Genomic DNA, 22,218 nt, shown 5'->3' with positions numbered 1-22,218 from the left:
ACTGTTGCAGTCCCTCTTTGGAAGGAACAAACATTGTTCTGTGAACTTCTGGCTTAGGTCCACCAAAGCCTTTGTTGGTTGGGTTTGAATCGCATTATGGCCAGGTGGAACAAGTGCTCATTGTTTGGCAGCCCCCTGCTCTCACCGTGTCGGGCCCTGTGTAACACAGAAATACTTGCAGCAGAAGAATCTGTACCAGATTTTTTTTATGTATGCAATAACGAACTGTTGAAATTCATTGTATGTTCTGCAGGCTTAGTAATTGAGTTCCAGTTTGGAGTTTTTGAGTTGGTGAGACATTCCTATGGTAGAGATGAAATGAGGAGAGAAAGAGAAGGTGGAGAACAGGGAAGCTGTGAAGGCAGTGACAGCAACGAGGTGAAAATATGAGGGGCAGCCCTAAATTACCAGCAGCATGGACTGGGGGTGAGGCATCGAAACAGCAGCAGACACAGGGTCTGAGGAGGTAAATGGAGTCCTGAGCGATAGACGGGGTGATGAATGAGGGGAGGGAAATGGCAGCGAGGCCTCCTGCAAGTGAAACAAACACAAAGAAGGGATGATAAGGAACGGAATTGCACCTCTGATGTCTTTGACCTTCAGTTATCCTTGTGTGGTTGTGAAATAAATATTTAACAATCATCTTGAAAGCTGTTTAAAAGAGGAAATGATTAGGTTGGCTCTGCTTAATTCAGAAGTTTCTCTCTGCATCTGAATTTTGGTGCTTATGTCAGCAAAAACAGCATTATAACTGAGTAATGTTTTGAACCTGGTGGGAGCTTATAAGTTGCAAACACCAGCTAAATAAAAAGCAGCGTGGTATGGCTGGTCATTGTATAGCACATTCTTGCCTTTGTCAGAGGATATGCTGCTTGTGGGCTGGGCTGTGGGGGAGATTCTTCTGTTCGTTCTGTGTGCCCCCACCCTCCTCTTCTTTGAAAGAAAAATAAAAGTTACCTGACTCTTTGTTTAAACTAACCCTGGCAGGAAAGCCAGTCAATCACTGTTGATGCTTTTGTTGCGTTCACTGAAAAATATATTCCTGGTTGTAGCCATTGCTAATGATTTCTGCATTTTAATACTTCAGAAGTCATTTAGAAAATTAAACGCTCTCTTCCATTCAAATCATTTTGAAGATTCTATATTTGCATTTTAATGCAGTAAGAATGATGCCTTAGAAGACAATTTCATATTCTTAAATAGTTTAATTAAGATTGGTAATGCCAAATAGAGTAAATAAAATCCACTGAATTGAGACCAATAAGCACTTCTGTGTTTGCTATCTGCAAATACTACTACTAAAACCGTGCCCGCTTTCATCACACTGTTAAGTCTTACGTGGTTTTCTCTGTCTTTATGTTTTTTGATGTTTAAGAATAAAGTGAAGGTGAATCAGAGAAGCAATATTACCTTGCACATTTGTTTTGGAAAAACAAGTCATTTTCATACCAACCTTTCCTTGTATCTTGGTGGTAGTCTTGAGAATGATTTCTTACATCTGAATAAAGTATAAGCCTTTTAAAAAGTAGTAAAAATACTTTTTAAGATCTGTCTTCTTATTTCTTCAGGAAGGATTTTGTTTGCATGATGTAGTCTTGCTATACAGAAATAGTATAATCTTTGATTGTAGTTTAGCATATGTGTATACTAGCATTGTGTAACATGCGAGTGAAATTTTCTTACCTCCTCACTGTTAGCCTGTCTTTATGGCCAGTCCACGTTGCCCATATCCTTCTTCAAAGGCAAAAGAAAAGGTCTTTAAGTTGAACTGGCAGATTGGCTCAGCGTTGTTGTAAGCATGAATGATGTAATGCTCAATCACATGGTGGTATGTCTGCCGTTTTCTCTCCTTTGAGAGAGAGAGAATCATTTTTCCATATTATCCAGTTTCAGCAGTTTGAGGAAAACAGGAGTTTTAAATGAGACCTGAAACAACCAAAAATCATGATTTCTTCCAGAGCTCTGCTTTTGAAGCCAAACATTCCCCACGCCTTCTTTATTTTGACTTGCTAATTGGAAATAAGATGTTGAAGATAATGTGTGCTTTGAAGTTTGTGTATTGTGTATTTTATTTAGATTTGATTCTTTAAACATTTGACAATAAAACATAAATTGCAGAGCTCTTTTCTTTAGATCAGCTGTAAGTGAATCATTTATGTTTTCAACATCCTTCCACTTAGGAGAAATGCAGTAGTCTCAGTAATGTTTTGACTGCATGTGTTGGTAAAGTGCTATGAGATTTGCTAATCGGTATTTTTAAATGGAGATGTATAACTACTCCTTCAGTGGTGGAGCAGCTTGTGTGCCAAGAATAAAGTCCTATGCTTAGATAGGGAGTAGAAATCAGTTCTCTTAAGATTCCTCTTGTATTGGTAAGCAGGGAAGAATTGTAAATGTGTATGTGCTACTGCACGTGAACTGCTAATGATGGAAATCAAATTTTGAAAGAAGGGAAAGATCTCTTAGCTACATAGGTTGGGGAAAAAAACAACAAGAAAACCTGACAAAGAATCACATCTAACATATTTCACAATTCTATGGTCTTTTTAATGTGATGAGAAAATTATGAAGTAAAAATGCTCATTCAGCAACGTGATGTGTCCTAACTGAAATACGTAGGTCTGTGACATGAAAATACCGAACTCCTAACATTGCCTCTGTTTTTCTGTTGGGGGATTTTCTCTCCTTATTGGTTCTGTAGCTTTTTGGTGGTTTGTGTATTTCTGTGATTTATTTTTTTTTCCCCAGTCTAATTGGTCCTTTTAACTTTTTATTGTACTGCGAGAGCCTTTTAGCCTTACAGTTTCCATGGGGAAACAAAGTTCTTATTGTCATTTCAGGTAATGTAATGTGTGGCACGATTGTAGGATAAACAAAGAGCTGGTGATTCAGGTTAGGCTGCTGAAAATGTGAGAGGTTACCTGAACTTACTGCTCTGTGAGAAAGTAGCACTGTGTCCTTGCCTTGCAAGGATGTTGTCCCCTTCTAGCTAGCATGTATTAGCAGCGCGCTTTTTTTATTTCTCTCCCTAATGAAGCTGTAGCCTCAGAGTAATGAAGTTCTGCCTATTCAGCTCCAAAGGTTGTTAGGCTCTAGAAGCTTTTTTTGTTGTTTTCTTTTTTTTCTTTCTGTGACGTTTCCTCTGGGGCAAAAGAACTGAATGGTCTGCACTGAGAATATTTCTTCTTTCAATTTTCCATAGGAATTACTGATGGACCATCCTTCTTCAGGGAACTGGGGAAAAAAATGTAAAAATAATTGTAAGTTATTACTGAAGAAGTCTTATTCTAAAGAAACATCTGGAGTTTGCAGCTGAAGTGTCTCAGTTGGTACCCAGAATCAGAGAACATTCTATTCTGTATATCTGGAGTTGAAGGTTTTGGTTTCCCATGTGAGTGCCAATAACTTCTGCAGAATCTAAGTTGAATTTTCTGTATGAAAATTTCTGGTCCTTAAAGGATCAGTCTTCTAGGGAATGCAACAGATGGGCTGCATCTGTGCTCTTGTTTCTTAGGGACTCCCAAATCACTGCATTCTTATCACATCTGGAGTACCCAGTTCATTGCCAATAATTATGTTCAGCACTTATTCAGATAACACTTCTTCAGCTGAAAAATATTTTTGTAAACTTTCAGTATAATATTTATTAGTTTTTGCCTTCTTTCTTCCACTCAGACACTAGGCTCTTAATGTGGCAGAGAAACTCAAGTATTGGTTGCTACTATGTTCATTCCTCAGTCCTTGAACCAATGACTTCATTGTCTCAGCTGTTTCTCATAGTCATTCAGTGATGAAACAAGAGAGTACTCCAGTCCTTGTTTTTTGCTGATACTGTTGGCAGCCCTCCCTGTGGAACTGTAAAAGAGTCACTTTTCTTGCTGCTGCAACTGGAGAAGATGGGAGCGTGAGCAGGAGCTGTGAGTGCTGCTTGAGGACCAGTATCAAGAACCAGAGGGCAGTGTCAAAAAAAAAAAAAAAGCTGCACAAAAAGTAACTTAAAAAAAATTGTTCATTACAAGAATCCTTTTTACCAAAACGTTCAGAGGGTTGTAGTATGGGAGGGATGAGAAAATAAAGAATTTTCACCAGCTTCCTAGCATGCAGACACAGGGAAGGTGGGATATGCATGCAGGGGGGTGTTTACATAGGCAGTATATTTGAAGCTGGCAAAATACAGAGACAGTCTAGAAAGCTTGTGTCCCATGTAGAATCAGAGAATAATTTAGATTGGAGGGAGCCTTTTCAGTTCAGTTCTCCACTCATGTCATCAGTAGATTGCTAAAGCCCTACTCAAGTGGAGTTTTTGTTACCTCTAATCACAGTCCTGCTCTTTTTGAACTTCATAGCAAACCTTTTCTTTTTCCTTGCATTCCTTGCATCAGTTGCCTTTTGTTCTCTCACTGTGCATGTCCAAGAAGAATCTGGCTCCTTCTCTGTGCACCATCATTAGGTGGTTAAGACAGTGTTAGATCTCCTTGCCAGAAGCGTTCTCTAGGCTGCACAAGCCGAGCTCTCATCCTCCTGTCATACATACATGGCTGCAGCCCTGTGACCATCTTGGTCACTGTAGGTACTCCAGGGTATCGATGTCTGTCTTAAGGACCTAGACCTGAATGCAGTCCTCCAGATGCTGCCTCATTATTACTGAATAAAGGGAAATAATCACTTTCCCTAACTACTGGCAGAGTTTCTGCTGATACAGCTCAATATGTGCTTAGTCTTTCTTGATGTAGGAGCATGCTGCTGACTCCTGCTCAGCTTGTCCATGGGGACCTGCAGCTCCTTTTCTGCAAGCTGTTCTATAGCCAATCAGTCCCAGCCTGTACTGCAGCAAAGGGTTATTTTGTCTTAAGCAGAGGACTTTTTAAATGTAAAGACAGATGCGGTTCCTGCCCACCCTGTTCTCCAGCTTGCTGAGCCCTGCTGAACGCAGCCTTGCCTTTTGGTGAATGAACTGCTGCTCCAGCTTGTGTCAACTACAGACCTGCCTATGGTGCCTTCTGCTTTGATGGCTCAGTGTGAATAAAGACAGTGCCCTGAGGGATGCCTGTTGTAACTGTCTGCGAGTTGGGCTTTGTGCTATAATCCATCTCTTGGAGCCTGGCAGTGCATCTAGTCCTATGCTTACCTTGTAATCCATCTGTCTATCCTTGTGTCGCAGCAGTTTGGGTAGACTGGCAGACTTTTAGCTGAAAGGGTGTACACCTGGTTCAGCTTTTTCTCAGATCATTCCTACCCATTTGTTGTGTTTTTCTTCTTTGTTTGTTTTGTATTTACCTATTGTATTTATTAAATATGTTTATACTGACCTAATATGTAGATAGCTCTGACAGCAAGACTGTAATTCCAGTCATCCCTCCTGGCTGAAAGGTAGAATTTACAGTGCTCTGTGGAGGAGGTCAGTATTACAGTCTTCATTTTCTGGTTGGAGAGGTGAAGGCACAGAAGTGAAGTGCAGTGCATTGCTCAGTGAGGGCAGTGGTGCAGTGTAGATGTGTCTGTCCCCCGTGCATCCAAAGCACATGCAGTCATGCTCTGCCTCCTGGAGTGCAGGAGTCCTGTGCTGTGTATTAGCCTCCTGTGTGATATCATGAAGACCTTGAAATATACCTTTCCAACTGTATTTGTGCAGTTAAAATTGTGAGGGAGAGCAAGTTCTGCTGTTGTACTGAGCTTGTTATCAAAAGCCTAGACTGAATTGGTAAGTCTGGGTAGTAGGGGGAAGAAATGCTATCTTTTTTTTCTTGAAAGCTCTGCAAATATGACATAATAAGCAAGCAGCTGTAGACATGGGACCCACAATAGCATTCTCAGTTGTTGTTCAGAGCAGAGACGTATTTTAGGAGCTTGCTGTAGGATGTTATTTGAAATTACACTGCATGGTTACAATAAAAATGCTGCAAGTCTGTGTGAAAGGAGTCTAAGGAGATCTTTCCCAGCATATCACTGGCAGTTTTTATTTTCCCAGAGGCAGATGATATGTACATCATTACTGGCTTCTTTTTTTTATTCCTGGTGAAGAATTCCAGCAGCTGAGATAAGTTTACAGCTTCTTAAAAACTGATAATGAAAGAGCAGTCTCTGTGCTGTAAGGGAGACGTGAGATAAGTACTTTCCATTGCTACAGCGTTCAGAAGATAATACAGGGATAAAAGTTTAAATTGACACTTCAAGAAAATATTCCTCTTTTTCCATCTTGATTAAAACCATTTAATGAAGGTTAACTTCTAAGAATGTGTGAAATGCCATTCGCAAGCAAATTAACTCCAGTGTGTTCACTATGCAACGTTGTTTTGAAGTGCTTTGGGAATTCTTGTTAAAGTGAAGCAAATTTTGACAGTAATGTAAGCAGAATTGCAGTGCCTGTGACGTGAGGAGAACTGCAGCAGGTTGCTTACTGAAGGTTTGAGTTTTCAGTAGGGTATCTGTATGTGTATTCTGGCCACTTCCTCCATGCTCTCCCCATCCCATACCCCACCCCAGTAAAGTGCTTTTGTTTTGCTTCTTGAGGATCTCCTCATAAAGATGAGTAACCTATTAACAAGCAATTGACGTTTGCTTTATCTAAACACTGAAAAATGGTATGTGTATATATAAAGTGAGTTTAGAGCAAATTGGGGCAGAGCTGAATTACATCTTAACTTTTCATTTCTTCCTTCAGTTTATTATGGGAGCTGCTTAGCTATGCGTTTAGGATAACGGGTCTGTGGAAATTAGGACTGGCATACTTGAAGGGGGGTGGAGTATCTGATATGCATTGCATCTATTTTCATCATCAGGAACTCAGAATGTAACTTAACTCTTAAGCCCTTTTTGCATGTTTGGGACAGGTGGGCAAATCACTGTGTTGATTTGTAAATCACAAACCTGCTAGTTAGATCAACCCAGATCTTGGGCTCGTCAGGGGCAGCGAGATGGTCTGAAAAAGTTACCATGAAATTAACACATGGGAGTTATACCAGAAGTACAGTTGTCAGATAGTTTATCTGTCCCTTTGTAGAGAGCTGGGAACTGCAAAATCAAAATGATCGTTTGTTAGTAAGAGAATCAGGAAAGTTCAGAGCATTTTACCACAGAAGGGAGAACTGTTTGTTTGTTTATTATAATATGATACAGAAAGATAGAAAGTTTTTGCAGTGCAGTGACAAAACTAGGAACAGAAATGCAGTCTTCCTGATCTGCTGCCCAATGTTCCTCTGGGCTGCCTTTCCTTTTCCTGGGGAAAACTGCTTCCAAATGAGAAGCTTTTATTTCCACCCCCTTCAGGTGGATAAAACAGGAGGCATATCAGGCACCCATGACTGTGTTTTCATTGCTGAACTGATCACGGTGAGGATTTATTCTAGTAATTGAACTCTCTGAAAAGTTAGCTACCTTAAAATCTCAGATGCATTGCATTTCTTCCCTGCAGTGTGAGCTCCTCCTTCCATCTGCAGTGTTACACTTGCCGAAAGACCAAATTTAATCATCTTCTAGAGGCAACTTTTCAAGATATAAGTTTGTTTTAAATTTAAAATCTGGTGTTTTATGTCCTTGAAGGGGAATGTGTCATGTTGAGAATTGTATCCATTTCAAAGCGTGATGCATCACTTGTCTCTAGCCCTGAAAGGTACTTTAAAAATATCAAATAACAATTTTAAGTTAGGAAAGCTAGTAAGGTTCTTTTTTTCTTGAGCCTTATGCAGTTGGGCTTGCAGGAACTGATGATACCTTCAGAACAATATGGCAATTATGTAGTTTAGTAGAACAGTAAACTGTGGATTCATCTGTGCTGGTATGACTTACGTAGGTTTCTGCTGAAGTAAACACTCTCGTAGAATTTTTCTTCATGTTTAATGCAGACATTTCTTTAAGTGAAGGCATGGGTTGAGGCTTTCTCAACCTGTTGATGCAGTGCTTCAGTTCAGCTCCATGTTTTCTGTTCCTTTCATTGACGTGGGCTGATTGGAGGAGTTCAGCCAGTGGAAAAGGGACGTGTGCTGATTGCTAAGCCTGCTGATGAACCAGTGCTGAACATCTCATTTTCAGCTCCGTGCTGTGTTTAAGATGTGTAGCAAAGATGGATAGGTAATTGAGGAAGTTACTGTGAGTTACAGTAATGCCTGTAATCAGACTTGCTTTGAGAAGTAATTAACAGTTAGGTAGTATTTGTGGAAGACAGCCACAGCTTTGGCTCTGCTCTCCTTCTCTCCTTTCCAAAGAGCAAGGAGGATCAAGGTGTATGTAGCCAAATGTGTATTAAATAGCATGTGGAAAAAACCTCCATGTTTTTAATTAATAGTGAAGAATAATGCTGAGGAGCAGGAAACTGAAGAATGAAGAAGCCCAAAATTTCTACTGAGCCCCTGTCCTGATGATGGTTGCTCTTGATGATCTTACAGGTCTTTTCCAACCTAGATGGTTCTGAGTGTTGCTCAGCCTGCGCCCTGGCGGAGGGCTGGTCACAGTTGTGATGGTGGTTTTCCAGCAGAGTTCAGGACACGGATGACCACAGGAGTGCAGAGTGAGCTCGCTGCCTGAGGTGGGCTTTGCTGTCAGCTGGAATGAGCTGCTGGCAGAAACGGACAATGCTTCTCTGTTGTGAATCCAGGAGCTCCCTTCAGTGCTCTGTGGCAAGTATCCAGATCAAGTAATGAAAGGGTTTCTACAGGCATGTTCCTACCTGCGCGTGGTGCAGAAGGGCTTGCAACAGAACTTTATTTTCTCCTGTGTTACATGACATACGCTGATATGATTCTCTGAAAGGTCTTTTAAAATGGGAAGCTGAAGCTTAATGCAGCCAACTGTTGGATTTTCCATTGAAGGCCGTCAGGAAGTCAGCAGTCTCAGGATGGCAAGGATACCGTTCGTTTCTTTTTGCTGCTGTGTTGTTTTTTTTTGTTGTTCTTTAAATAAAGACTCCAGTGTCAGGAATTTTCTGCTGAGTGGCTCTGTTTTATATGTAAGAGATTGGATAACGTGTGTGCATGGAGAAATCACGTTCATTGATACTGGCAGGAGAGCAGCGTTTGAGATTCTGTGTGAACTCTTCTGTGCCTCTGTGCAGTTGCACAGCAGCTGCCACTCTCCCATCCCACCAAAATTCAGAGATAATGCCAGTGCATTGGGCTCCATATGGGCATGAAAGCAAAGGTGTAATGCTTGGCTTCTAACACAGAAAATGTAAACCATTCTTTATCTACAAAATTTGGGTTGGTTCTGGTTTAACAGAGCAGGGTAGTGCTTTCTAAAGGTACATCAGAGTGTTGACCGGGTGTAAACCAGAGCAATGCTGTGTTAACTTCTGAGCAGGAATCACATGTGTGCTTAAAACAGTTACCAGTTTTCTAAGACTGGTTTTCTGTTAATCAGCTATTCTGCAGGCTCTTGCTCCTTATTTGTTTTAAAGTTTCTCTTTCAGATAAGGTGGGTCCTTGTGTTTTGGAGCTAGCCTGGGAGGACTCTGCAAACAGTGTTACTTTAAAGAGAAATTTGAGAAGGTGGGGTGGATGACAGAGATTGTCTCAGGCTGTGTTTGAGATGAATGCTTTAAGCCAGTGCGAGCTGGCACGGCTTCAGAAAGAAATCATCTTGCTTTGCCCTTGCCTGCTTGTTCCTCCCCCAGTCTGTCCCCTGCCTTCTATCAGCCCAGGTGTTTGTGCAGTTACGTGTGAGCTGGGGAGTTAATCCAGTTGAAAACGGGCCAAAAAAGAAAAAGGAAAAATATTTATTTTAGGTGGTTCCTTAGGCAGGCTTGCCACATCACTGCACGGATAGCAGTACAGGGAAAGCAGTGGCTATAGGTTGCAATGGAGCCAGGTTGAGCCAGGCTGAGATTATGCTTTGTTCACATTGGTGCAAATTGCCAGGAGGCAAACCATAGCCTTAACATCTTCCATTTCCTAAATCTTCCCTAATGCTTCCATTTGGAGCTTCCTGAGAATCAGAGTGTGAAGCTCATGGCTAGTTTTCTTTGCCTGTGCTTGGCTGGGTGTGATTTTTCTCTGCTCCTGGTTTCATTCAGTGTTCTGTCCAGCTGCAAACCTGGCTGACATGTGCTGTGTAGAATTCCCCATTGTCAGTTGAGAGTAGTTCTTCCAAATCTGCACCTCTTCTGTTTTGTGAAATGTCCTGGTACAAGTCATAAACGCTGTAGAATTTATATGCAGGGAAAAGAAAAAACTAAAAAACTGAACTCCTATTTAAGTCTTTACTGTTGTCCTCCTTCCCAGCTGCTTTTTTATGCCCTCTCTGTTCCTAACTGGCCATGCTGTGCAGGTTTTTGGACTATATAGCTTCACCCTCACTTACATGTTTGAACTCCTTTCAGGCACACAATGTTTTCTGCAGTCATTTCTACTATTTACAGTTTCTTTTTTTCTTGCAGCCTGAGCTTTGCTCCTTTCCTGGAACCTCTCTCCTATTCTTGTCTGCCAGCTCCACTCTACTTTTAAGTTCTTCCTTAAAACTTGCTTCTCCTAGCAACCTCTCTTGTTTTGCCTCACCAGTGCTGTTCAATTTACTCTTCAAGGGGAGAGGGTCTTCCTTTCTTGCTCGGAGACGTTTTGTTTTCTGAATGTAGCCAGCTGTTGTTTATACATGGTCACATCATCCAGGTTGGAGATAAACTCAAGTCTCTAAAAACTTAATATTTACATTTTCTTTCTATGCTTTAATTTTCCCCAAGCATATTAACCAGGTTATCTTTTGGTGGCGTCGTTCATGTAATCCTTGCGTAGCATCCTGAATAAATGAGGCAGCAATCTTTTTTGGACAAGAAGTATTTATTTTGTTCTGTTTTTCTTTTTTGGTTGTGTTGCACTGAGCTGTAAATTTACATGTGACTTTGTAAATACTCCATAGTATCTCACAAAGCAGGTTGTTTACTTGGAGTCAGTAACTGTTTGGCTGCAGCCTGGCCTGAACTCTTTGAAGACTGTATTCTCTAAGGGCAGCATTTTCAAAAGAGCTGAACACTGACTGAATATTCAGCTAGTCTAAATTGCTTTTGGAAATGTTACTGTAAATGGCAGCGACTCTGAAGAAAATTATTAATAAAAGCAACAGCATTAATTTTGTGACAACTGACTTATACATGTGTTGGGGAGTTAGAAGCTTAACGTAGCTTGCAGGCAATGGGTTCATCCCGTCGATCTGAATTCAGCAGCCCTCTTGCACTAGATTTTGTCCTTAGTTGCCAGGTGTGTAGAGTAGGAGAGGGAGACTGGTATCAGAGTCCTGCTCAGCCCCTGGGTGAGCCAGAAGGCTGCTCTGGTCACCCTTGTAGTTGAAGTTGCAAGATCGGGCAGGCTGGATGCAGACTGAAATGTCTGTCTGTCTCCTTTTTAGTAGATCTGCCTACGTAGGTGGCTGTACAGTGTTGGACTACCACCACTGGCTTTGTTATAACTATGAATATAGAGGTGTTCTACATTCTGGAAGGAAACTATGGTGCTAACATGCTCGTTGATCTGAGGAAGTGATCCAGCAGTGCTTTTTGTCCTTAACAATTATGGAGTTTAAAGTACTGATTTTATGCAATACAGACGTACAGTTATGTGCAAAGAAGAACATAACAAAACAAAAAAAAACACATAAACCCAAACCACAGACCAATATGCAGGTTTTTTTCTCATGCATGTCTTCACATAAGATAGCTTTTTTTTAAAATGAAAATGGTGTTTGTACTTTCCAGTTTGATTTGAGTGCTGTCTTTATGTGTATATGCAAGTGTTATGCAAACTTGTTCTTTGCAAAGTTAAGAAACTTTAGAAACTGCCTCCATAGGATTTCAGCCTGAAGGCAAATCTTTGTGAGAGTTATGAGAAATGAGTTTTCTACAAAAGAATTGGTTTGGGTTATTATTTTCTAATCCTGTTAGTTCAGTGTAGTTGGGAAGAGAAATGTTTTTAGAAAACAATTAGTGCTGTCAGTCAGTTTTAATTAATTGCTAATTAAAACAGTGGAAGTTTGTAAAGCAGCGGAGATTTTGTTGTGATAAGTCACAATTAGCAATCACTTGCAGTATGAAAATACAGAAGGGCAAGGATATAGGATTGAAAGATGGAGAACTGGGTTCAGGGCCAGGCAAACGCAGTTGCTAATTTTTCACCCTGCTATCACTCCTCTTTGTTGTCCTCCAGGCCTTTTATCTTATCTCCACGTGTTTGTTATCGTAGGTGCTTCTGGGAAGTTCTCATCTCTTACGGAGCTCATACAAAGCATAACATTGAAATTGCAAATGTTAAGTTTCATTTAAGGTTTGAGAAAAATATATTTTTATATTCAGAATGCTTGTTGTTTGCTTGTCAGTTATCTTTCTTATTAAGCTTTGCTTTTTTTTTGTTTGCAGCCAGCTGAATCATTCTTACTGAGTACAGACGAGGAATTCAGGTTTAACTATCCTACATACCTTTGGAATCTGCTAGGAGTTTTTGTTAGAAGCAGAAAGTGTTTTAGCTTCAGCTGAAAGGAGTAAAGCTTCACTATTGGGCAGCACAACTTTTGCAGACATCACAGTTCTGCTGAGTGGCTTGCAGTCACAATTCCTTGGCATTAACCTTTCTGTGGTATCACTGATCATGAAATAAGCCTGTAAACAGTAAGTACAGACTTGAAGGGTAACTTAAGAATACTTCAAAAATAAAATGAATACATTCTCTCCCCCCCCAGAAAAACCCAAACAAACAAACAAAAGGACCTCACCAACCCACAGCAGTCTCTCCATCCTCTCTGTGCTGCTTGTGTATACCTATATCTTCCAAATATGACCCTACATACTGCACTTTGACATACTCAAGTGGGCGCAGTAAAAAGCCATGAAATTGTTTGTGTGCTTCCTGATTGTTGTAGGTTCTGTCACACATTAAAACCAAGACGTTTTTAGGAGTGGTAACAATTCAATCGCCTACGTATTCCTGCATCTCTGTATGAACTTGGTCAAGTGGCATTTTTGCTTCCTGATTAATGATACCCGAAACCCAAAGTGGTTTTTATCCGTATAAGTACTTTAGAATTGCTGGAATATATAAAATGTAGGCCTGTCTAAAAGACAAATGCACGCTTGTTTTGGTATTTTGGGTTTTAGGTTTCCGGTGGTATTCATTTCATCATGAACTTTTGTTTCCTTTGGTACTGAGAATGAGATCATTATTGCAGTGGTTCATTGTGCACTCACATTATCCACAGATTACCAGATTATAAAGGCAGAAGGGGAGCGCTCTGACCGCTCAGCCTGACCTCTTGCATCACGTTGGTCAAAGGATTCCCTTGAATTAAATCTTTTGAAGTTAAGCCTTTAGACTCATCTCATTTGGTTTGAAAGTTGCCAGAGGTGGCCGATCAGCTCGCATACCTTGGTGAAGTCAGCTAAAAAATAAGCACAAAAAAAAAAAGCAGCTGAAAGTGGTTGAAGTTTTCTCCTTTCTTTCTTTTTAAGTTGGGCACGTTTATAACCCAAGAGTCCTTGTGTTTATATTCTGTTATTTTGCATGTATCTATCTACAATATCAGTAGCTTTCTGTCTCTTGGAGAACTTTTCCATGTGCTAGCAGTCTCTGTATGTAAAACTATCGTTGTTTTCTTTCTGCTTCAAAGAAAACATTTATCTTAGGATTGTCTAAATTTTGAGCACATATTAAGTATTATCTGCAGTTTTCAGCTGTTGTTGTATGTTCTCCTGAACTGTTCCAGCTCTGAAAAGGAGTTTCAAAACAACTGCCTGTTTTTACAACTACTTCCTGCTGATAATTGTGCTCACAATATTCACAGTAAAGGCCAACCCATTGCTACTGCGTGACTCAGATTTCCTCTTTGCTTTTGCTTTGCTGTAGCAGCTACACATCTAATCATTGAGAGAGATTGCTGGAGGCTACGTTAAATGAAATCCAGAAATGCCACATTTTTACTGTGACCTTTGCTTACCATTTTAGTGGACACTTGAAGTAACTTCTCTATGAAGCAAAGCAACTGTATGCAAAAGCGTCTATAGTGTGGCTCTAAATTGTTGCTTGAACTCTGCAAGTGAATTTCCCAACTTCTCAGCTTTCATCTCGTGTCCTTACAATTGTGTTCACCTTCTCTGTTTCTCCTTACTTAGATTAGAGGGTAGGTTTATTTTTCTTACAGTCATAAAAACTGAGCATTTGCAGTATCAAGTTTGGCTCTTCCAACAGTTGCAGTTTGATGAGGATGAAGAATAATTTATTGTACAGATTTCACAACCTTTAACTGAAATACCTTGGCTAGAAAAGTAGCTTTCTGGCTCCCCTACGGTGTGCATTACCCTTTGGCAGTGATTCAGTCTCAAGTAGCAGTGGGCAGCTTCTGCGACCACTGCTTTGGTGTTGCAAGAACCCATCAGCTGCTTTTTCTTTTCCTTATATTTATTTTTTTTATATCCCTAAATTGTGACCAAATCTGTCAAGTACAAGTGATAATTTTAGTTCTCCCAGTGGTGGAAGTATCTCAGTGTCTTTTGGTATCTCAATGATGGTCAAATGGTAACTGGACACTTCAAGTCAGTAATGCAGTAAGAACACTTTTAGATCTAGAATATTTCTCAAGGATAAAATTGCTGTTGTGATTTCTTTTTAGATGTTTGAGGAGCTGTCAAGAGCTGTGGTTTCTTGGCAGTTTCATTACTAAACTCCTTCCATTTTCCACTTTCTCACTATTTTGGCCAGAAAGTCACATTTAATTCAGTGTTACTTTGTGTAAATTTCAAAGCTATATTTTTTCTTTACAGACTGTTTGTGTTAGCAATTTTCTTACTGTGTTAAAGATTACTTTAATGCCTTACATATTTTTTTTCTATAATAGGGCTGGGATTTTTTCAGAGACTGAGATTTCACCTAATTAAATATCCAACTATTCTGTGATTTTTCTTTTAATGCTAAAGTTCACTTTCACCAAATAATATTAACATAATGTATTTTGTAGTAAATTTGGAGTACTAAATTCATGTAATTTAAAATGCAAACTAAGGATAGAAATGCTAAAGGATAAAACTCCTTAGTGAACAAATGTTTATGTATAGAGTGATTACATTGTCCGAATTATTTTTCTTCCACTGCTGATGATATTTAGGAGAAACTTTTACAATGGCATACCCTAAAAACATCACATACTTGCATTACTCATAATTGCATTAATGTGGTGTACCAAACTATACTGATGTCCCAGTGTTTCTTAATACTGGATTTCTTAATGCGTTGCTCCATAGAAAATTTCTGCCTACGTGTTTTCTTTGCCTGCCTCCCTCCTTAGGCTTCTTTGACGCCACTTTTAATGGTAAATCCGGAACTCTTTTATGACAGGTGAGGCAGCCCTGGCTGGCTGATAGCTGGAGCACGTGAGCAGTACTTTGGTCTCAGTGAGAGGGCCACCTTTGCACTTTAAGCTTCATGTTTGTTTGGCCTTCTTTTTAGGATTGAAGACAATGTGTTTAAAAACATGCTTACTTTCAGTAAAATCTGATGGAAACTTAAGATAGTTTTGGCTCCTTTGAACTATTGTGAGTCCCAGGTGTGCCCTTAAGGAGCAGTGGTTGGTGACTTGTTCCCATAGTTGACTACTGGGTAATGATGAATTTGAAAGTCGAATCATAGAATCGTTTGAGTTGGAAAGGTCCTTTAAAAGTCATGTGATCCAGCCCCCCTGCAATAAACAGGGACACCCACAGCTCCATCAGGTGCTCAGAGCCCCATCTGGCCTGACCTTGAATGGCTTCGAGGACAGGGCACCCACCACTTCTGGGTAACCTGTGCCAATGCCTCAACAACCTCATTGTAAAAAACCAATAACCAAAAAAAAAAAACCCCAAAACTTCTTCCTTATATCCAGTCTAAATCTCCTTTTAGTTTGAAATGATTTCCTCTTGTTCTATTACAACAGACTCTGCTAAGGAGTCTGTCCCCTCCTTTCCTACAGCCCTCTTTCAGATACTGAAAGGCCGCTCTCAGGTCACCTCAGAGCCTTCTCTTCTCCGAGCTGAACAGCCCCAGCTCTCTCAGCCTGTCCTGGTGAGGAGCTGTTCCATCCCTTGGAGCATTTTTGTGGCCCTCCTCTGGATGCGCTCCAACACGTCCATATCTCTCCTGTACTGAGGACTCCACATTTGGATGTAGTTCTCCAGATGAGGTCTCACCAGCTCAGAGCAGAGGTGCAGGATCACCTCTCTCCCTGACCTGCTGACCGCGCTTCTTTTGATGCAGCCCAGGATACATTTGGCTTTCTGGGCTGTGAGGAAACATTACTGGCTCCTGTCCATCTTGCCATCCCCCATCTTGTATCCCTAGTAGGGGTTGCTGTGACCCAACATAACACTGGGCTATGTTGAACCTCACGAGAAAGTCCTGAACTTGTAAGCTAGCATAGGAAACGAGTTGATGTTTTACATTCTTAAAATACTTTCACACTTCACTTATCTCTTTACAATGTTGTTATTTGTTGTTACTGTTCTCTCCCTAGGCTGCAAGATACGGTGAGTAGCTGTACATTGCAAGGTGTTGTCTTTTTCTTTCAGACCGCCACTTTACATCAGCAGCAGCAGTGACTGCAGCAGCAAGTGCTGGCTGCAGTGTCTGGGGTGCAGAAGTGTTGCATCCTGGTATCTCACCTGTATTTGCGTTCGGTTTAACTTGGGCTTGTTACTTCATTTTTTGGTCTTGCTAATGAAATTTAGAAACAGTCGCATTCAGCAAGTGTTTATATTCCTTGACTTCTTCACAGACATGTTACTGGACCTCAGTGATCTTCTTCAGGTATTGTATCTATTTTCTGTGGGAAAATTCTCCTGATAAGGGTTACTTTCAAGCGAGGTGCTGTCAGCTTGGGCTGTTTGTGATGCTTTAATTTCTCCGTAAGATTTCTGAATTGGAAAATCACTGTGTTTGTAACTCAGTAACTGCTCGGTGAAATTAAGTATCAAATATCTTTTGCTTTTAACGTTGCAAGAAACGTATCAAGAGTTAATATGATGCTTTCTTCAGGATTCAATCATTGCAGTGGCACAAGGTCAGTTGTTACACATTTTTAACATAATAGTAGAAGACAAAACTCTTTGTAGGTAATATGGTGTAAATGGATTAGTGTATGCCAGGGCCGTGTTTTATGAACTGTATTTTGAACAAAATATGTATTTGCTCTTTGTGTGGAAATAGAAAGCTCTGCTGACATACGCTGCCTTACTCGCATTCTCCACGTTCGAACTGTTTTACATACAATGTGAGTAGGTTAGTTACATCTATTTTTGTCCTCCCAGCTGTCTTGGTAAATGGCATCCCTCTGAAGACTATTTATTGCTTAAGGCAATCTACTGGAATTACAATAATCAAATGAATCTTTAATTCTTAAAATTACTAATGTTGGTGGATTTTTTTGGTTCTTTTTTTTTTTTTTGCAAGCTCTTACTGAATTATTTTGATTGCTTATAAGTAAATACTGCATATGTAGATTGGGGGGGGTTTATTTCCTATTAAACACAAGTGATTTTACATAGTGGTTGCTATAAAATAGGATGATTGCAGTAATATGGAGAATATCTATCAAATGTGAAGAAGAGGCATTGAGTCTGGAAAAAGAAAAAGATGTCCTGTTGGTAGGGACAAAGATTGAATGGTTTGGTTTTGTCCCTTCTGTACATTCCAGCCTGAAAAGGTGTCAAGATGGGGCACATACGATCCAAAAGGTTAAAAGGGGGTAGCTGAAGAGATGGGAGAGCCAGAAATAGATCAGTGGTATGGAAATAGCCCTGGAAAGAAGAAGAAGATGCAGTGTTCCACTGTCATGAACTTTATTTACATATTTTAACTGTGTGAGGATTTCTGATAGCCTTCAATTTCTAGTTTCTTAAAGATGAATCTGAGCTAACAGAAATCTTAAATGTCCCTGTTGACTGTAGTTAGCCAGAAAGCTGTGCTGAAGAAACCTGAAATGAGCTTCTCAGACTTCCTCCAGATTTCTCCTATCAATCCCAGTTTGTTTTATTAAACAACACCAAAAAAGTAAAAAAGAAAACAACCACCTCCCATTTTCTATTTTAAGTCAACAGTATATACACGCTTAAAATAAAATTACCTACAATAAAAGCTCCGTAGGTGATTCTTAGTTTTTGATGCTTTGTTTTCCTCTAAAATTAGTGACAAAATATTTACTGCCCAAACAAAAAAACTTCCCTGCATTGTGCTTTAGATCAGTCTTTGCTTGCAGGGGGTATGAAAAGTAAAAGCAATTGGTTTATTGGATGGTACTATTACCTTGAATTGAATTTTTCATTCAAGGACAGCTCTGCTATTGTGAAGTTGGGATGTGAACATCGTTAGAGAAAAAGGAAGGCTGTTTGCAGAAGTGATATTGCTGTCTTTCCAAAATATTTAACGTGTTTGGAGTTACCTGCACAACATTTATATTGCTAGTCCATGTAACCATTTTTTTTCTGGTGAAATAAGAAAGGTAGCGAATTTACGTCAGAAAAAATAAGTCTGAAAAATGAGCACCAGACCTTCATGAACTTTTGTGCAGATGCTAACAGCCAAGTTTGACTTTTTTCTGTTGAGTGTTCTACTCAATACAGCTCTTTTGCTGCAGGAGGTGAACTGATCTATGAGGTTGTTAATTGTGTGACCCTAGGAATTTTTTAGAATAGAATTGTTTGGTTGGAAGGCACCTTCAGAAATCATCTAGTCCTACTGCCAACGTTTCTTTTGAAGAAAATTAACAAAGCATCTTTCTGGAGGCCACCGAGTAAGTACAGGACACCTTGAGATAGATTTTGATGTGTTTGAGTGGTGATGGGAGGAAGCACAACTACATTTTGTGCACTGCTTCATCTAATAGCGAAACAAAGTAAATCCATCAGCAAAAAGCTTAAATGAAAACCTGTGAAAAAAAAAATCTGCTGCTTTCTCTTACCACCTTGCAGCTGGGCACAATATTTGCTGTGCTGTTCTGCATCTGTGACCTTCAGTATCTGCTGGGAGAGCTGAGACCTCACAACTGGTAGCCGGTAGCTCCCAACATAAGCAAGTTGGGTAGCTGAAAGTGAGAGTCTGTTTAAAAAGCCCTTTCAGTTTTTCTCCTGTACTGATGACTGAGATGGGGGAGTTTGGCTTGTTCCACTGGAGAACTATTCCGTTTCATAACAACTTCAGGAACTTCAAAATTGCTGTCAGAATGAAATAAAATGCCCCTTTTTTTTTTTCATTGGAAAGGCCAGCTTTTTGTATTTTGCTTTTCATTTTATCTCTAGATGAAATACGTCCTATGTGTTGGAAACCTCCCATTGAAAGTGTCAGATTCAGCGTGCCTCTGGTTCACTTAGACTTGAAAGCACTAGCTAAAACGAACTGAAAATGTGCAGAGAAGCTCTACATGCTCCCTGTGCAGAGCAGAAAGGCATGCTGCATGTTGATTGCGTTGGATGGATGATCAGTCACCAGTCTCTGACAGGAAAGTACTTGTTTATATTTTCAGATATTGCATTTTACTTGCAAATACAGTCTTCAGAGCGGTCTATAATCAGGCCCTTTGTTTGCTTTTTTGTTATTCCAATCGAAGTGACAGGACTAGCTTGTTGAGGAGAGCTGAGAAGCTTGTCTAGCCTTGGCCCAACTTTTGAACAGTTTGGGTTTGCTCATCTGTTTCAGAGCATTCATTCCATTCACCTGGAGAACTGTTTGGCTCATGTTTGAATGCTGCCTTTCCAATCCTAGGAGACTCCACTTTCTTTTTTAGGCTCTTGTAATCTCCAGTGTCATGGTCTTTGCAGTGCAGTCATAAAAGACTTCAGGAAGAGATGTTGGCACTGCTTTGATCTCCAGTTTCAGCTTTGTCAAGTATCATTTTAGTGTGCTGTATGGTGTGTCCTGCTGTTAAATAAGACTAATGCTGCCTGAAGAGATGTTAGAATCAGGCCCTATAGAGCAGCGCACGGCAGGAGGATTAGCAGCAACCAGCATAATAAATGACAATGAGACATTCTGCCTTGATCTCAAGAAAAGGTTTTTCACTGTGATGATAGTCAAGCATTCGAACAGGTTCCCCAGAGGAGTTTTGAAGTCCCATCCTTGGAGGTTCTCCAGACCCTGTGCCACTTGGTCTGTGCTGCCACTGCTCTGAGCAGAGGTTGGATTGCAGACGTCCTGAGATCCCTTCCAACCAGAGCTATGCCACGATTCTCAGTGAGGGAAGAATCACAGAATCACTAAGGTTGGAAAAGACTTATAAGATCATCCAGTCCAACCATCCACCTATCACCAATGGTTCTTGCTAAATCATATCCCTCAACACAACACCCAAACGTTCCTTGAACACCTCCAGGGAAGGGGATTCCACCACCTCCCTGGGCAGCCCATTCCAGCGCCTGACCACCCTTTCAGGGAAGTAGTATTTCCTAATATCCAGAAGAAGGTGTACAAGAAGAGAAAACCAGTACGTGCTACTTGTTTGTCTGGTCCTTTGGTCTGTCTTCCACTTCAAAACATAATCCTCCTTTCTGTTCAATTTGTGCAGTCAAGTAACATTGCTTCGTTGTCCAGAAGGATCATCATTCTAAGTTATTTTGGGAAGCTTGTAGATGTATTTATTTTTGTTATCATCACTATTTATTTTATTTTTAAGGCAGGACTGGGCCTTGCTGATTTTTCTGTGCTTGTCACAAATTTCTTCCTTACTTTGTTGCATAGATGGTATGATTCTGATTTATTGTACAGTTGTGGTGTTGGAGGAAGAATGCTAGGACTAGGATGTGATTAGTGAAAAGTAGGATCTCTCTATGGGGTCCCTAGAATGAAGGCAGAGCTTTAAAATGTAGCATAAAAGAAGCTGCTTAATTTTGATTTGTGTCTTTTCTTCAGCTGCACTCTGACAAGCTGGGTTTTGTGCTCATCTGTGGTTTCTTGCATTGTTCCTCTTTTGAGGTTAAATGTGATGTTCTGGTTCTGATATGGACCCTAAAAATATGGCATTTCAGGAGAAGGGTGAAAGAATATAAGTATCTGGTTCTTAGACAGTATTTATTTGCTTCAGTTTTTAATACCCTTTGTTCCTTTAAAGATATTAACATGTTGACTGCATTGCCTTTATTGCCCCCTTGCAAATTGCTATGTTGATTGAGTTAATTTAAACAACCTGGTTGGGACCTTCAGGCATTACTATACTAGAAATGTTAATAATGAATCAAATAACCACAGGTGCCTCTTCCCCCAGCAACAGACACTCTCCTTAAAAACTCATTTGCTTTTCATGCTTGCTTAATTATTTAGGCAAGCAGCCATGGTTGTTTCACAGTGTGAATTCTCATCGAGTTCCAACTGCCCAGTCTTCGTCTTTCTGAATGATAGAAGAACTTACCATCATCACCAGTTGTAATATTTTTCCACAATGCTGTGCCATGGTCATGAAAAGCCTTTTTAGAAATTGCTCATAGTGAAAGGGTATTGATTTATTAATTTAGAAACATGAATGAAGATTTTTGCTTGACTGTGATCACAACTTTATTGATTGTTGCTGTCCAGAATTTAATGCATCTGGTACCTGTATGAATGGGGGATTCCCTCTTTCCCAAAGAAATTTAAAATTCTGGAATGTGTTAGGCTGATGAGCAGCTGAATTCCCATGGTACTGGTATGGAGGTATTTGTTATTTGTGGAAGTGGAAGTATATTGGTATTTGTGAACATGTCAGGCGTGATTCGAAATCAAGAGGAGATTATGAAAGGATGAGAGTCCCTATGGAAGTGTCCCTTTGAAATCAGCATCTGATGACTGACAGATGTGAAATGAAAAGACTCTGTCTCCGAAAAATACTGTGAAGGGCAAAGAGTATAATAAGTAGGAGGATTTTTCTATAAAGATCTAAGTGAATAATTGGAAACCATTCCCTCTCCAAGTGCCACTTTTAGCTAATACAGAGTGTTCTATAACAAGAGCAGAAATGATTGGTGAAAGACAACGTCTTGTAGAATCTTAATTTCTCCTGTAAAAACTTAAGGTTAGAAATAGGTTGCTTTGCAGTTCCTGTGTGAGCGTGTACTTTTTGTCTGAAAAAATGTCTTACTGTTCAAAAAAAAAAAGACAAAAACCAGGATGCACAGTGGCAGATCCATGTGCTTGCAAGTGAATTCCATTAAATGTGAACTGAATGTAAAATAATGTAGTAAAATATGAGGATATGTAGATATTTTAGAATACCCACTATAGAAGAGGTTGATGCTCCTTTCTGTTGTATTAAGTGTTGCTG

The 22,218-nt window shown here is 40.0% G+C and overlaps 1 protein-coding gene across 2 annotated transcripts in view; it reads left to right on the top strand.

The window, feature by feature from the left end:
- The window catches only part of BRF1 (BRF1 general transcription factor IIIB subunit), a 168,595-nt gene that overhangs the window by 47,284 nt on the left and 99,093 nt on the right, over window positions 1-22,218 (top strand). For both annotated transcript variants that reach the window (XM_090141764.1, XM_031605574.2), the window contains exon 4: window positions 16,711-16,742. In XM_090141764.1, the coding sequence (XP_089997890.1) occupies window positions 16,711-16,742 (32 nt within the window). The remainder of the gene's footprint in view (window positions 1-16,710; window positions 16,743-22,218) is intronic.

Source organism: Phasianus colchicus, chromosome 5 (genome assembly GCF_987193195.1).
Source record: "Phasianus colchicus chromosome 5, bPhaCol1.hap1.1, whole genome shotgun sequence".
NCBI classification, from domain to species: domain Eukaryota; kingdom Metazoa; phylum Chordata; class Aves; order Galliformes; family Phasianidae; genus Phasianus; species Phasianus colchicus.
Note: the sequence above shows the minus strand (reverse complement) of the source record. Positions and strands in the feature narration are given on the sequence as shown.